The sequence below is a fragment of the Podarcis filfolensis genome (assembly GCF_964270895.1).
Source record: "Podarcis filfolensis genome assembly, chromosome: 16".
NCBI lineage: Eukaryota > Metazoa > Chordata > Lepidosauria > Squamata > Lacertidae > Podarcis > Podarcis filfolensis.
The window spans coordinates 37,077,726-37,094,939 of NC_139620.1; the positions used below are offsets into that span (position 1 = coordinate 37,077,726).

General features: G+C 47.7%; 1 protein-coding gene across 3 annotated transcripts in view; it reads right to left on the reverse strand.

Moving 5' to 3' along the window:
• CFAP251 (cilia and flagella associated protein 251) overlaps positions 1-17,214 on the reverse strand; it is a 42,146-nt gene that overhangs the window by 10,094 nt on the left and 14,838 nt on the right. For all 3 annotated transcript variants that reach the window (XM_083589806.1, XM_083589807.1, XM_083589808.1), the window contains 8 exons: positions 15,409-15,626; positions 12,922-13,113; positions 12,257-12,504; positions 10,866-11,017; positions 9,024-9,197; positions 7,374-7,558; positions 6,238-6,352; positions 4,835-4,998 (listed from right to left, as the gene is read on the reverse strand). In XM_083589806.1, the coding sequence (XP_083445932.1) occupies positions 4,835-4,998; positions 6,238-6,352; positions 7,374-7,558; positions 9,024-9,197; positions 10,866-11,017; positions 12,257-12,504; positions 12,922-13,113; positions 15,409-15,626 (1,448 nt within the window). The remainder of the gene's footprint in view (positions 1-4,834; positions 4,999-6,237; positions 6,353-7,373; positions 7,559-9,023; positions 9,198-10,865; positions 11,018-12,256; positions 12,505-12,921; positions 13,114-15,408; positions 15,627-17,214) is intronic.

Here is a 17,214-nt window from a genome sequence, read left to right on the forward strand (position 1 = left end):
GACACCAAGAGGGGGTGTTTTCCAAGCAACGGAGCCCCAAAAAGGTATGCTGAATATCGGGTTAAAAGTGTGAATGCAGATTGATTTATTCTCTGGTTCACGAGAGCTGCGTTTGAAAAAAACAGCTCTGAGTGTAAAGGCTTGCATACCACAGATTTTTGTGGTGAGATAACGAAGAAGTATGCACAGTTGCTAAGCAACGACAGTCAGGAAAGTGGAAAACTACTGACACCTGGGGCTGGCTCAGTCAGAGCCGGGAAAGCGAAAGTTGTTTTGACTTTGAGACAGCTTGGAGATTGTCTGCCTGAGAGAGAGGCAGAAAAACAGCTCAAAGGAGCTTTTGGATTTTAACTAGCTCGAGAGTGGAGAGCTGAGGCTTGGATTCAAAATGGATGCCAAGGACAGGGGGAAGGAAGAACGGAGTTCTAATTCCCCCATTGATGAAGCTACTGGAGAGGATGCTGTAGCTTTGAACGCTGTTCGATGTTATAATTGCGGACAGGCTGGGCATCTTCAGCGGAGCTGCAAGAAGCCACGCCAGCCGAAAGGAGCGAAGGGCCGCTCAGCAAAGCCTGAGGCGTCAGGCAAAGGTCATACCAAGCCTATGGTGGAACCTGCAAGGGCTTTGATGGCGAAAGGAACCACGCCAGATGTTGGGAACGCGTTTATTATCGACACTGCAGTGACGGTTCATATGTCCCCACACAGAGGACTCTTTTCATCGTTTAAGAAGCAAAGCTTCGCTGTGACACAGGCCAACGGTCAGGAGCTGGAAGCGACCGGAAAAGGGACTGTCTATCTTAAGAGTCTGAACTTGACAATAAACAATGTTTACTTGGTTCCTGAACTGAAGTTCAATCTGCTGAGTGTTTCGCAGATTGCAAAGAAAGGACTGAAACTGTCCTATGATGATAAGAGCTGCGAGATCTTCAAAGATGGAGAGTTATATCTTTCTGCCAGACAGAAAGGTGGACTGTATTTGTTGGACTTTAAGCAAAGTGATTACATGGAATGTAATTCTGAGTCTAACTTGATTTCTCTTGCAGGTGTGACCAAAACGAGCATCAAGAAGGTGGCCAGGGTCGACAGAGCGTTTCAGCGGGTGTATGCTGATGTGATTGGTCCTCTAGAACCATCTAGAGGCAATGCAAGATTTTATCTTGTGTGTGTGGATCATTTCTCTAACTTTGTCTGGGTTTATGTGTTAAAGAGGCCACAGGAAGCCTTAGAAAGGTTTCAGGAGTTTTGTGACAAAGTTAAAGATATGCATGATGCTAACATTGATTGTCTTTTGACAGATGAGAAGCAGATTTTTCTTTTACAGGATTTCCAGAGGTTCCTGCAGAAGAAGGGGATCAGACACAAGATTGCTGTTTCAGCGGAAGCGTGGAACAGGGGTGTCTGTGTAAAAGTGAACAAAGAATTGCAAAAGGGAATGAATGCGCAATTGCTTAGTTCACATCTGCCACATGAGTTCTGGGCGGAGTCACTCATGTCGTATTGTCATGCATGGGTGAGAAAGGTGTCGAAAGAGTTGGGAAGTTCTCCTTTTGAGAAACTGTTCCGGAGAAAAACCTTCTGTTGCCCATTTCAAGGTTTTTGGGTCTCATGTGAGGACAGAAGCTCCAGGTGGAGTAAAGAATGCCAGAGGCATTTTTGTGGGGTATGAAAAGGGTCTCTACAGAGTAATTTTGTCTGAATCTGGTCAGGTGATTCTCACAAAATTTCTAGAGAGTGCTCCTGAACAGGAGAGAGTGATTGTACACACATTTCCCACTGAGGACGATTCAGATGATGATGATGATTTCACAGAGTACAGTGGTACTGAGAGCGACAGTGATAGCTCAGAGAGCTCTGTTGTCACAGTCATTGAGAGGAAATCTCACACAATGGAAAAACCTTCACAGGTGAAGGTTGAACCACTGTTTACTGTTGGAACTGGTTCTCCTAGGAGTCCTGAGACTGAACCAGTGAGCAGAGAGGATCAGCACCTCATACGCAGGTCTGCGAGAGTCACAAAGGGTGAACCACCCAAAAGGTACTCAGAAGAGTATGCTAACTTAGCTGTTGCATGTGTTGCTGTTGTACACAACCGAGGACAGGTTGGAGCTGTGTCTAAGTCAGAGACAAAGACACAACAGAGAGTTGCTAGCCAAGGTAATGCAGATGCACTCATTCCTTGGAAGCCAGACAACCAGAGAGGTACACTGGGGAAACCAGTGGCGGGTAGTTCCAAGGGTGGAACTGAAACAACAGGGGAGTGTTATGTGTATAACAACTGTTTGTTTTCTTCTCTGGATCACGCTTTGCTTGCCGCAACATGCATTGATTCTTTTGGGGGAGGTTGTTACGAAAAAGGAGCAATGCTGCTGAGTGCTCCAGATGGCTGGAAAGCCAAACAGGATGTTGATGTTTTGGGACTGTACCGTGGGAACAAGGGACAGTCTATTATGTGCACTGAGCACCGGATGTTAGCTCAGAGTGTCACATGACCCTGTACTGGAAGTACATGGGTGGAGTTATTCTCTCTCTGGCTGCTGATGTGAGAGTGTACAGACATGTTTTCTCTGTACTGGTGAAAGACAGGAATAAAGACATGTAAATATATTTCTGTCTATCTCTTTCCCCCTCCCTGGGAGAGGAGGGGGAGGAATGGTGTGTTCTTCTTTCACGTTGGGAAGAATCGCCGAGGGAGACCTCCCTTGATCCTGCCGGGAGTCGCTGGCAGGGGGGGTCAATAAGGATTCAAGCCGGGCACCTGGAGGGTGGCTAAATTCCTCTGGACTAAGAGCTGGACTGGCTCTGATATATGGCTTGATATCAACAAAATATTGCAGACACACAGAAGATGCCAAAGGCAGCAGTAAACCACTAATTAGCTCATAAAGCTCCTTCCTCCATAAACAAACTACAAAGCCGTTCAAAACTGCCTGGACTCCAGCCAACAATTACAAAGAAGGATCATTTATATTCTAGTGCCTTCGTTTAAATCTTGCTCAGGCTGGACCTCCAACCGATTAAGTCACATAGACAAAGAGTGTGCATGTATGCACCTGCATGGAGAAAATATTACTAGTACAGCTGTCCCACTGCAATTGTGTTTTTTTCTGCTTGCTCTGATGCTAGTTAGCCAGATGCCCTAAAGCAGGGTGCAGAGAGGGAACCTGTGGCCCTTCAGATGTTGCGGGACTTCAGTTCCCATGACCCCTAACGACTGGCCATGTTGACTGTGGGCTGATGGGAGTTGGAATCCAACCACCTATCGGGAGCCACAAGTTCCCCACCTCTACCCGACAGCAGTGGCCCCACAGCTGACTGCCAGGAGTGTCCTGGGGAGCATTTGTACCCTACTCCCACGCCAAGTGAGAAGCATTTGAACACCCCCTACAAAAAACACATCCCAGAATGCCCGGGCATAGCACACACAACCTGCTGAAAATATCCTACGATTCCTGCAGTGCTTTCAGCTACCACCTATCCGTAGCTAGGGGATGCGCAAGGGGTGGGTCGTCCTGGGCGGCACTGGGCCCAAGCTGCCGTGTCCCTCCTGGGTGCCCTCCAGCAGGAAGGTGCCTGGGAGGGATGTGGCAGCTTGGGCCCCCTGCAGGCCCAGCGGTGCCCCAAAAAGGGGCTTGCTCTGCCGCTGGGGCCCATGTTCTCTCCAAAATCTCAGGCACATAAGCATCCTTCCTAACCCTGCTACTTGAGATCCATTTAAGTGGCGACTGGACTGGCAAGGGAATCCGACTTCAGTTCTACCAACGGGAGGGTTTCCCCTGCGCTGAAGGACAGCAGGTTCATGATGTGGGGGCAGGCCAGGCCATACACAGCTTTGTCCTCCAACAGGTGGGTACAGGAGCAGAGGCTCAGGAAAGAAACAGCAAGGGGGCTGCCCCCAAGGCCTGAGGCAGCCACCTCACTTTGCCTAATGGTAGGGTTATTGTTGTATTTTATTCTGTGAACTGCCCTGAGGAGATCTTATGATGAAGGGCAGTACAGTGGTACCTTGGGATGCGAACGGGATCTGTTCCGGAGCCCCGTTCGCATCCCGGACGGAACGCAAGACGCGCCTGCGCGCCTGTGCGTGTGCGGGTCGCATTTTGCCGCTTCTGCGTATGTGCGCGACGTCATTTTGAGCATCTGCGCATGCGCGAGCGGCGAAACCCAGAAGTAACACACTCCGTTACTTCCGGGTTGCCACGGAGCGCAACTTGAATGCGCTCAACATGAAGCACATTCAACTCGAGGTATGACTGTATATACATTTAATAAACAAACATGTAAGTAAATAGATAGGGCCAGCCCTGCCTCCTAGACAGTTTGGGATAATGCCTTTTAGCCTCAAGAGCACTTTCAGGTGGGGGGAGGGACAATTCAATTTCATCTCAATTTCTCCCACTTTCTCATTTTTCAAATATAAGTTCACTTCTCCACATTTCCACATCAGTTTGCATTAAAATAATTTTTTAAGTCCTCATCAGCATTTCTTGTGGATTTCTTCTAATAAATACACTTAGGCTAAGCACTTCCCTCTAACTGAAATTAATATATGTATTTTAATTAAGACATGTATTTTAATGCACACGTTCCCCTTGTGTTTACATTTTTGTGCACATTACTTGGCTGTAGAACTGCACTGCAAAATTTGGAGAAGTGAAAATTTCTAAGGATGGCTGTGTTTCGGTAAGTGTGAATTAGTTAAGTCCCCCTTTAAATGTAAATCAGACTGAATTGCTTCCCTCCTCCCAGAACCCTCAGTGGTTTGCTCTGCAAGTCAATCTTGCTGGCCATCCCAGCATTGATCAGGGGAAGTGAAAGCTCTGCTGCGACTTACACTAAATTAATGTCCCACTTCATCACAGTTAAGTCGTTACCCCCCGTCGTGAAGAGGTGGCACCCGTCGTAGGAGCACTCCAAGTTGGTGACGCCTGAAGGGTGGCAAATGAAAGCTGAGGACTTGTGCGGGTTCCCATCTATGGGCAGCATCTGCAGGCCGACCTAGGGAAGAATCCAGAAAACCTGATGTGACTCTCCCCAAGGACTCACCTAGTCCGCCTTCCCACTCCACAGCCTAGAGTGTACACCAGGGATGGGGAACCTGCCGCCCACCAGATGATGCCAGACTACAGCTCCCATCACCCTTGGCCACTGGCCGGGCTGGCTGAGGCTGATGGGAGTTCAAGTCCAACATGGAGAAATAGCTCAGTTGGTTAGAACATGGTGCCTGATAATGCCAAGGTTGCAAGTTTGATCTCCGTATGGGACAGCCGCATATTCCTGAAATGCAGGGGGGTGGACTAGATGTTCCTTAGGGTCCCTTCCAACTCTACAATTCTAGAATTCAGTTCTATGTATGGAAGGCCAGGAATTCCCCCATCCTTAGCGTTAAGGCCAAGGAATTCTCCACTGGTGTCCCCACCATAGCAGGTAAGTTGAGCGAGAAGACCTCTTTGGGGAATTTAGAGGCCTGCTAAACCACAGAGCCTAGGACTTGCCGATCAGAAAGTCAGCGGTTCGAATCCCCGCGACGGGGTGAGCTCCCGTTGCTCGGTCCCTGCTTCTGCCAACCTAGCAGCTCAAAAGCATCTCAAAGTGCACGGCATTTCCGTGCCCTGCTCTGGTTCGCCAGAAGCAGCTTAGTCATGCTGGCCACATGACCCGGAAGCTGTACGCTGGCTCCCTCGGCCAATAAAGCGAGATGAGCACCGCAACCCCAGAGTCGGTCACGACTGGACCTAATGGTCAGGGGTCCCTTTACCTTTAAGGGCAGTCGAAGATTGCCACATCTCTTTGGCCATCTGTCAGCAGTTCAGGAACTGAGGGGACAGTTGGAGTCGTGCAACAGGCCAACAAAAACCAGCAGATTTGGGTATTCCCTGCCATACTGGCTTTGAAAAAGGAGCAGACTGGGTTGGGAGAACCTGGGATGTCACAACAATGTGCCTCAAAGCATATGACTTTGACAACAATATATGGACAAAAATAAGTAGTTTACGATAAAGACAAAAGATCACGGCAATGTTCCTTGTAGCACTTTTTGTGGTTGTTCTGTACAACTGTGCCTGTGCCTGGGATTGTGTACAATAATGTGCTCAACACCCCGCAGCTGTTCCTGACCCATCGCCAATGTCGGTTGCAAGCCTCCCTAATGTTTGAGGAGGGCAGAGGTCGAACTGGGAGCCTAGCCCAGGCCTCAGAGGGACTCAGGATGGGGCTGGTCCAAAGACCTTCACCTGCCTTGTCTTTTGTGATGTAGGCCAAGTACCGTCTCTGAGGATCGTGTCCCTCTGCGAGTGGAAGCACCAGAATCTTCTCCAGGGGGGAGCCATAGGCTGGTCCCACAACAGTCTTCCTAAAATAAACAAAGCAACAACAGGAGCGCTTGAGCACCTGACCTTTAACAAATTAATCCAGGGATCACACCTAAGGAAAGTGAAGGATAGCAGGCATTCCACCTTCTCCCCTGCCCCACATATATTAAAATCCTGTATCATGGTCATCTAATAAATCCTTGCCACCTTCACTCCCCACAGACTAGTTTCTCTCGAGTAACCCCTGCGCTACCCAATCTATTAAATATACATTAATATATGCATATCCGGGTATAGAATGCATTGTTTTTGGAGATAGGTCAAATTAACTCATAACTTAATAAATATAAACTACCACTCCACGTCAGAATAAAAGGGTAGGCAAAGCCTAGTATGCTGCTTTTCATTCCTTGCACTAAAGTGCCTCCATAAAAAAGGAAACACATGCTCTGAACTTTCCTCCCTACTGATAACAATGGGCTCCTACTTATTAATCAACTGAAATTTCAGTTGATTAATCTACAAATTAAAGCTTACAGTCCTAGTTACAGTATCTTCCCATAGACCTCCTAATGGAGGAAGGAGTTTCAGCACTGCGAAAGGAACCTGTGGTCAGGGATGATGGGAGCTGGAGTACAACAACATCTGACAGACCTCAGGTTCTTCAGACTTTGTCTAGGGGATAAGGTACCAGGGTCCACAGGGAAGCTAGTCGTCAGCAAGCTGTGTGACCAGGAAGGAAAGGGTTGTGTTTCAGAAGCAGCTATGAAAGGTCAGATGGACCAGAGATAAGATATTGTAGCTCAGGAGAGGGAGGAGGTCAAGCTCAAGAAGACTGCAACTGAGCAGGTGGCAGGGCTGACACTGCAGCTGAGGTGGGGCCATTGCCACACAGAGCTCAATCGGCTTTGTGAAACAGTGCGTTGGTGGAAGTGCAGGTGGCGAGATGGTCTGGACCCTGGTTGTCTGGAGTTGCACTTGGAAAGACACACAAATACAGCACTTACAGGGATATAGGAGTGGGATAATTGCAGGAGACACGGAAGAGATTTACCAGGTTACCTGCACAATCTTGTGGTTACATTATACATTTTCATTTTGTACTGATCGTTGGCAGTGAGGAAAAAATATTCTGTGGTGAGAGGTGGGTACCAGGTGATGCACTTGGGGACGGCATGTTGTTCGATGCGGTCCCTTCGGATGACAACCAGCTCATCCTTGACACTCTTCTCCAGGTCATATTCCACCTGGAAACAAGGTAACAGAGACCCAGTGATGGGGGGGGGGTCCAAACATCTGTGTCCATCACTTGGTTTCCCTGAAGCTGAATGTGTGAAAGTGACTCTACTGGGGGTGTGGAGGAACTGTGTTTGAACTAGGGACGTGAGAGAAATTCGATCCAGTTAACGTTGAAAGGTGAATCTAGCAAATTTACATTTTCTGAAACAATAGGCAAACTGCAACAGAACCCTCCTTCAAAATTTGCACTTTTCTAATGCAGATCTCCAGCCAAGTAATGTGTATAGAAATGCACGCGCCAAAGTAAACCATGCAAAAAATGCACAGATTAGTGAAACTAACAAACCATGATGCATCCTTAGGAGGGAAATGTCATGGATTTGTTGGACAAAGAGGAATGGTGGGAGGAGTGAACTGGGGAACCCTCAAGGGAATCTCCGAGAAAAGATGGCTCAGAGCCTGGGGACTGGTGGTGGGACAACGATGGGTGGTCAGAGGGAGAAGAGGGAGAAGACTGGGAGGAGGTGGTGTCGAAAACTGAGGAGGTACTGTAACTGGGCTTAGTGAGCTGGGAGAGTCTGTGGCAGAGATAAGCCCAGAAGCAGAGGTAGAAGCAGAAGCAGGGGAGCAGGGAGGCCACGAGGCACAGATGAGTTGGGCTGGTGAAGAGTCACAGTGTCTGCCCGTCCTGCTGCAACAAGCTCCCCTCTCACTTTGTCTCCCAGAACCAGAAGAGGCATGAAAAGGACAGATGTTGCCACAGAGACACAGTGATGGAATCTACACACATATAAAAAACGTTCTGAAAATGCTTTTTTAAAAAAAGTATATTGCGTTTTCCATAAGGCTCACCATCGCCATCTAGTGTCACATTGTATATTGCACTTAAAACGCACTTAAAAGGTTTTATTTGCAGCTGTATAGCTGAGTCCAGTCTCCGATTGCTTGGGGGAAAACCCACGAAAGGAAGGGACTAAGGCAGCTCCAGGGAGGCAGGGACCTTCAGTCTCAGCAATTGCTTCATGGGGACAAGACCAACCGGAGATACGTTGCTGCACTCATTTGGCCTGACAGTCCTGGGCAGATCCTGTTTCTGCTAATAAAGAGTTAAAGCCCAACTTGCATGGTGTGGTTTACTGCTGGCTTGCTTCTGACAGGAAATGATGCTTTGCAAAAAGTATTAAGAAAACTGCATACTAAAATGTGTGCATTAGGAGAAACGCTGGTGCATTTGACCGAATGTGTGGTGGAATGAGCTTGGTATTCAACCCTTGCTGAACCTCCACAGGGCTGAAGTTGAAGAGTGGAGGCCAGTTATGGGCGTTGGGCAACCTGACTTGCACCGCTGGCTTGACCTCCCAAGTCCCATATTCCCAGCCTCCAATGGCTCCGCTCTGAAACCTCTCCAGGCTGACACATCTCTATGCAACTATACAGCATGACCAGAAACTGTGTCCTGCTCACAGCACCTACCAAGAGTCGATCTTCGCCAAGAGTTAAGAGCCAAGGCTCATCACTGTCCAAGTGAACCCCAAAGAGAATGGTGCGAATGGGCTTGTAATGGGAGTGCAAGGCTGCCAGGCGGTCCCAGACTTTCTTCCCCTCAACCATGGTTTGTTTGTAAAGGTTCAATGAAATGTTTTCATCCTGAAAGACAATTAAAGAAAAACCCCACTTTGTATCAATGAATCGTTTCCTTTCATTTTTCCTTTGCCACAGCAGCTGAAATATACTCAGAGTCGCAAAGTGATTTCATGCTCTTTATTCAGCTCATAGCGGTGAGGAGGAATGAATGAAAGTCCCCTCAAGGTATCTGCTTTATATACATTATTTACACAATGGGCTGCACATGATTGGCTAATTCTGGAATTCTACTGTAAGCCGATCAGGTTGTGGATTCACTTCTATCTGGAGCATGATTGGGTGGTTCCTGCCAACCAATCATACTGCTGCATTGTTCTAGGACCAATCAGACTGCTGCATTCTGAATCCTATTGTTCTAGGACCAATCAGACTGCTGCCTTTTGGATCCTATTGTTCTAGGACCAATCAGACTGCTGCAGTTTGGATCCTATTCAACTCAGTACATGACAGGAGCACAGCTGTTTAGAGCAAGGGTCAGCAAACTTTTTCAGCAGGGGGCCAGTCCACTGTCCCTCAGACCTTGTAGGGGGCCAGGCTATATTTTAGACAAAAAAAATGAACAAATTCCTATGCCCCACAAATAACCCAGAGATGCATTTTAAATAAAAGCACATATTCTACTCATGTAAAAACACACTGATTCCCGGACTGTCCACGGGCTGGATTTAGAAGGCGATTGGGCCGGATCCGGCCCCCAGGCCTTAGTTTGCCTACCCATGGTTTAGAGCGTTGGATTTTGATAGCTGCCCTATACTGAGTCACATCACTGCTCCGTGTAGCTCAGTACTGCCTACGTGGACTGGCAGCGGCACTTAGAATCATAGAGTTGGAAGAGACCACAAGGACCATCGAGTCCAACCCCCTGCCAAGCAGGAAACACCATCAGAGCACTCCTGACATATGGTTGTCAAGCCTCTGCTTAAAGACCTCCAAAGATGGAGACTCCACCACACTCCTTGGCAGCAAATTCCACTGTCGAACAGCTCTTACTGTCAGGAAGTTCTTCCTAATGTTTAGGTGGAATCTTCTTTCTTGTAGTTTGGATCCATTGCTCCGTGTCCGCTTCTCTGGAGCAGCAGAAAACAACCTTTCTCCCTCCTCTATGTGACATCCTTTTATATATTTGAACATGGCTATCATATCACCCCTTAACCTCCTCTTCTCCAGGCTAAACATGTCCAGCTCCCTTAGCCGTTCCTCATAAGGCATCGTTTCCAGGCCTTTGACCATTTTGGTTGCCCTCCTCTGGACACGTTCCAGTTTGTCAGTGTCCTTCTTCAGACAGGGGTCCCTCCCAGCCCTACCTGGAGATGCCATCGGGGTTTGAACCCAGGACCTGTGGCAATGGCAGGCAAGGCTGGTGCTCTGCCCTGGGCTTCCAGCATGGAGAGATCTGGCTTCACAGCCCTTCTTGGCCATGAAAGCTCATTGCAGTCACTATCTGCCTGTTGCAAGGTTGTTAGGAATATAAAATGGGGGCAAGGGGGCAGGGTGAGAGAGCCACGGACGCTGCTCTGAACTTTTCGGGGAAAGGGCCGAATTGTATTTGCAGTAAAACATTGATTCCATTTTCCCTCAGACTGCTTCTGTTTTGTGGGGAGATACAATAAATGCTTCTGTAGGAGTAAAGCACTATGTGATTCACACGTCGTAAGGGGTAGGAATACTCACTGCGGTCGCAAGATACTGGGAGTCAGGAGAGAAGCTCATGACGGTGATGGGAGTGCTGGAATATCGGAAAGGCTCTGGACAGTCGTTTTCCAAAGATATAGAATCCAAAATGTAAACACTTCCATCAATGAATCCGGCTGCCAATAATGAACCTAAAAAGTGCATGGGAGAAATAGTTGTTCCGCAAACTTCTCATCCCAGCAAGATTGGATGATCTAAGGCAGCCAACCCCAGCGTGGCTTACTCCAGATGTTTTGGACAACCACCGTCATCAGCTCTGTGCTGGTTAAGATGACGGGAGCTGCAGCACAAAACCTCTGGACGGAACCAAGTCAGCGATGGCTGGTATAAGGCAACATCTTTTTCTACTGGTGAGAGGGTGGTTTCTCACAATTAGGTGGGAAAGAATTAAAATGTTGGTTCCTCGGGGCAACTAATATAATGCTATATTGGCAAGGACAAGATCTTTCCGTAGGGCTATCTAAGACATTATTGCTGTCCAGCAATTTTAATTAAAAACTGCCCGCTTGTGACTTCTGAGTCTTATCTGCATTCTGTTCAAGAGATAGAGCCATCACCAATGAACCGACTCTTCATCCCTCAACAGGGAACAGACAACTCAAAGGGCAATTCCTCAGCTATGCTGAACAGGAAGCCTACAGCAGGAGACTCCACAAGGAAGAAGCGTCTGATTAAAGGCACAGTAGCTCCCGAAAGCTCAGTAGTTTGGCACTGCAAGTGCACTTATTTTTATTTCATTTATTATTATTATTATTATTATTATTATTATTATTATTGGTCAATACCTGCAAATCAGGTTTGAAAAATTATGGGAGGACAACACAAAGAATGCTAGAAAGCAGCTAGCTGGAAATAGTGTTTCCTTTAAAATGTGAATTAAAAGGATTACAATTCCAAAAAAACCCCTGCTGGTGCAGAAGCAATAAGAACAAACAAAATCCACGGTTAATGGCCAGCAATGGGGCCTCTTCCTTGGAATCTTCCTCAGAAAGAGTCAATTTGATTTTGAGGATCCATAACGACAGAACTAGCATCGCTTAAGCTGTATGCGTGTAAAGAATTATTGCAAAGGCATCAATAGACTCAAACTCTCCCTTCAAAAGAAATGAACCCTGCACCCCCACCCTGCCAAAAATCTCCCCCCTCCCCAGACTTCCTTTTGCAGGGGCAAAACTAGGCTTTATTTCACGCAGGTTAAAGACCCAGTTTGGCACCCCCACCCCCAGGCATTTGCATGCCCAAACACAGGCTTGGAGTCTCAATGGCACCCCTCTGGAGGCTTCACACGGGGCAAAAAGCCTGGCTAGCCTGCCCACACCCCCTGTAGCTACAGGTCTGCCTTTTGCAAAGGAAGGAGTATGGATCAATACCACTGGAGTCATAGCAGAGGCTCTGGATGCTTTCACCCTTAAAGATTCGGCTAATGAGGTATTTATTGATCTTGTAGTTCCACACTTTCAGGAGCCCGCAGAAACTCCCCTTGGCCATGAGAGGCTTGCTCGGGTGGCAGCTGACGGCATGGACGGCCTCCTTGGGCTCCTCTAGGCATTTGCTGACCTTTGTTCCTTCCGTCTTGACGTGGATCACCAACGCATCCGCCGTGGAAATAATAAAATTCCTGCACCATGAAAAAGAAACAGAATTTTGATTCATACTCCAGAGCAGGCATAGGCAAACTCGGCCCTTCAGATGTTTTTGGCCTACAACTTCCATGATCCCTAGCTAGCAGTACCAGTGGTCAGGGATGATGGGAATTATAGTACCAAAACATCTGGAGGGCCGAGTTTGCCTATGCCTGCTCTGGAGTAACATGCTGAGACAGTGAATATGATATTTACTGGATGCCTACCATTGTTCTCAGTTTTTCCATACCGTTTGTTATATAACTTACCTCTTTGTGACCGATATATACACAGAAAATGAATGCGAAGCTGCACAGATGGACTTAAGTGGTGGCAGCTTTTGGGACAACATCACCATGAGAAGAAAATAGCCCTGCAGGGTGGGACCAAACCCGATTCTCTTCAGTTCTCACCTGACAACAAAGGGAAGCCCTGTTAAAGTGCAAGAAGTGGGGAATTTGGTGGTGTCCTCAGGACACATTGGTTTCTTGGAGAAGGATATGGATTGGATGCGTCCCAGTTTAAACTGGCTGTACCAGTGAAGAAGCTGCAGGTCTCCATCATAGAATTTCACATGGCCTTTGACATCACAGGTCACAAAATTCCTGAAAGGAAAATCAATTTGTTGTAGAGATATGGCATCACACTGGCCACAAAGAATAATATTAAAACCTAAAATAGGTAATATACTATTGCTCTGGACTTGCCTCTTAAAAGGGGAGTGCCTCAGGTGGCTGGATCCACAGGTTAGCAGAATCTGATGTAGATCTTTACCAGCCCCCTTGTCACTGATGTAGATCTTCATTCATTCCCTCTTCCCTGGCAGGAAGGGGGGCACCAATTTGTGGTTCTCCCCAGGTGCCACAATGCCTTGGCACCCATTCTCTGTACCCAAGTCAGCGAGACTGCAGCTGAATGTCCAAGACAAGCAGTGGGGAGCATCTCTGCCATACCTGAGTGCAGCACACCAGCTCAGAGGGGGCAGAACAGGGCGCAAGACACACAAAGCTCTGCTCCACACCTGCTGCCTGCAGTGGACACTTCAATCTGTCCTGCTGGACAAACATAATGTGAATGGCTTCTACCGGCAGCTAAGGGCCACAAAATAGGGAGCACAGGACATTATTATTATCGGGACCAATGTCCGTCATCAGAAAGAGCTCTACCTCAACCGAGCATTGAAAGTAGATAGGAAAAGCCATAGCTCAGTGGTAAAGCAGCTGTATTCAGATGGTCCCAGCTTCAATCCCCAGTGGCGATGTCCCCTGCCAAAACCCTAGAGAGCTGCTGCCAGTCTGTGTAGACAATATTGGGCTAGATGGACTAATAATCTGGCTCAGCATAAAGCAGTTTTCTATATTCTATTATACTCATGTATATTGTTCAGAGCATGTCTGTCTTTTATCCTTTGAGGGCCAGCCCTGTCATTAGGAAGAGTGAGGCAGAAGCTGGGGTTGGCAAACGCTGCCAAAGTCTGAGAAAATGTGTTGTCTGGCCAGCAGCTTAATGTCACACTTGGGGGAGAGGGCACCGTCTTGCAGCCATTGTTGAGGCCAAATAGTTTTGGTAGGTGGGATGGAGTGAGGGCTGCCATCTCTTCCTTCACCTCAGGCAGCAAAACATCTTTGGCCAGGCCTTGTTCTGAATGAGGCGGGTGAGCAGGTGTGCTTTGGAAATCTCATTCCAAATATTTATTTCCAGGGGAGAGGAAAAATTGCTGGCAATCAGTTAGTAGAACCACAGAGAAGGAGGAGAATTTGGCAAAACAATTCCTTGCTTTTGCACTAAACTATGTTTCTTGGGATTCTTTGGCTCTCTGAGGTTCAGTTAGCAATTCAGATCCAGGGAGCCCATGTCACAGATGTTCAAGCTCTGGCCCTTGTGACAGACCAGGTCCTGTGATAAATAATATGTTGCCTGCATTGCCAGGGCAGCTGCTTGGCCTGCAACCACATCTAGTGCTGCCTTGGTCTTCTCGTAGAGCTGCTGCACTGTGTGCTATTTGTGAGACAGGATGGCAGGTCTCTTGTGAAGCCCTTGATACAACCAACCCTTTCATGGGATGCAATCCATCGCTTGCTTTTGCACTTTTCTCTGTTCCTGAATGCAGCAGTGCCCTCTGCTGGGTAAAACTGGGGAACTCCTCTTAACACTCACCAGGTGTCCCATAAATGACAGCCAAACTAAATACAGTACAGTAACGCAGTAGCGGAAGGAGGGGTGAATCGGATCAGAAGAGTGGCAGGCTGCATTTGGACTGGGGTTGCTAGGTCAGCAGCATCCCAGACCCTAAGATTTCAGGGCCCAAACCTGAGACTCCCTGATGATGTCATGGGGCCCCAGTGATGTCATAGGGAATGGGCCCTGGAAAGTCTGTGCAATATGTGTAGAGATGGGGGTTAATGTGACAGGGGAAGAACAAAGGAAGGAAGGCAGACCCCGTGCCCTGAGAGTCAATCCAATAATTTGCAGCTGGCTACTGCTGGGCTGATGCCTGCAAGCTGCACACATTGTCTTCCTATTTAATAAATTACATTACATTAAGGGTCCTTTCACCCCCCCCCCGGAGATTCAAGCCCTCCTCCTGCCACCTGGAGGGGGTCAGGCAAGCCCCAAGACTTCAGGTCAGCCCTGGAAAGTCTGGCAACCCTAACTGGGGCTACTGGTGACAGGTTCTCCCCTACCTCCCCCCTGCCCATAGGGGCAGGATGGGCCTGTTAAGATTGCCTTCTCCCAGAGACATATGGAATCTAAGGATTTGCTGAATACTTTTGTGGATTCTCCTCTTGGCCTGGCTGGTCTTCCATGGGTGCACTCATGGCTAGGTACCTGAAGATCTAACATGATGCCCAGGCGACAAGGCAGATGTGATACGTAAACCTGAGAGATAAGCTGCTCACTTGTCTGTGATGGCCAGCACTGTGATCCCATCCCGCTGCAAGTGCACCAGCTTGATGGCTTTCATGTTGTAGGGTTTGACGCACACGGCAGAAGACTTGGAGGGAGGGCAAACAGCATCCCAGACCACCAGCTTCCCTTCCATAGTCCCAGTAATGGCTTGAGTAGAGCTGAAGTGGAAAATGGTCTGGCTGAAGATCCCCACGACCTTGTTGAACGACTGGAGAAGGGAGAAAGGGAAAGATGCCCTTCGCCACCAAGCAAAACACAAAGCAGCCGGCGACAGAAGAGCTTCCAAATGCATACAAGGGGCAGAGAACAGAGCTAGAAGAATGTGAGCTCTCTCTCTCCAGTTCTCTCCCCCCCCCCAATTTTAAGGTCAGTTTGTACCCCATTTCTGCATCAGTTGGCGAATCTTTATTTTAAAAATTCTATAGCTGCATTTTCCTGCACAATCCTTCCAATGGACACATTTTTGCAAGCCAACACAACACATTTTGCACATCGCTTTCAATAACATACACGTTTTTATGACCTGTGTCCCATAATATATGAGGTTTTTGCTTGCCAAACTGCATCACCTAATTCAGACACAAGCACACTGTTTCAGTTTGCATACTGTTTCAGGGACTGTGAATTAAGTGGACTTGCATTAGAAGCAAATTCCTCACCTGTCCCTACCAGTGAATAAGAGAAGGCAAGGTGGGTGGGTGTGTTTTCGGTGGTTCTCACCCCCACCCCCAGCGCTGCACAAACAGCAAGCGCAGCTCCTCTGCCCCATCCATATAACTAAGAAAAACAGAGGAGATTGGGGAGAGGTGGAAGAGAGAAAGAGAGGAAGGAAGGAAGACTTGGGCATAGGCACAGGGCACAATTTGCATATGCTAATTTTTACGTGAAATTCAGATTTAAGCCTCTGAGCCAACCTAATGTATTACTTGTGCATTCCTTTTTTATCAGGAAACAGTTCCTACCTCCAATATCCTCTAAAATTGTTTCCCCTTCCCTCTCCCCAAGGCACTTTCACGTACATTTGTGGGGAAATGCCCTGTGTGATTTATAAATGTTGATTGTATTTGTTGTGCTGACTGAAGGTTTTATTTAACTAAACTGGAATATACTTTTATTCATTAGAAAAGGAAATGGGGTGAGGGCTGTTGAAGAAGAGAACACACTTTTGCTCTCCTTCAGCAGTTATCAAACACACATGCTTAATTTTATTATATTTGCTGTACTCAATGGAGTCAACCATTACTTTAGGTTGCTCATATTTATGAGTCTGCAAGATGAGAAGGGCTGTTTAGGGCAGCCCTGTTTAGGGAAGCTTTTAATGTTTAGGAGACTATTGCATTTTAATATTTTGTTGGAAGCCGCCCAGAATGGCTGAGGAAACCCAGCCAGATGGGCAGGGTATAAATAATAAGTTGTTGTTGTTGTTGTGATGTTATGTGGCTGAAGGCTTCTTGGCCCCTGCACTTAGCAGCATAAGAGCCCTATAAGCAAAGTTTTGTTTGTTTGTTTTGTTTTTAAAAGGCAGGAGGATAGTGGGCAGGAGCTCTGAGGACCAGGGCAAAGACCCCAGGCCACCCCCTTACGACACTCCTGAAAGAAAGAAGGAAAGAGGGAAACATCAGAAAGGAAGAGAGGAAGAAGGAGAGACTGTCATATGCTAGTGTAAGGTAGTGGTTTGAGTGCTGGACTAGGATCTGGGTCGACCAGGGTTCGAATTCCCACTCAGCCACGAAGCTCACTGGGTGGCCTTGGGCCAGTCACTGCCTCTCAGCCTTACCTACCTCATAGGGTTGTTG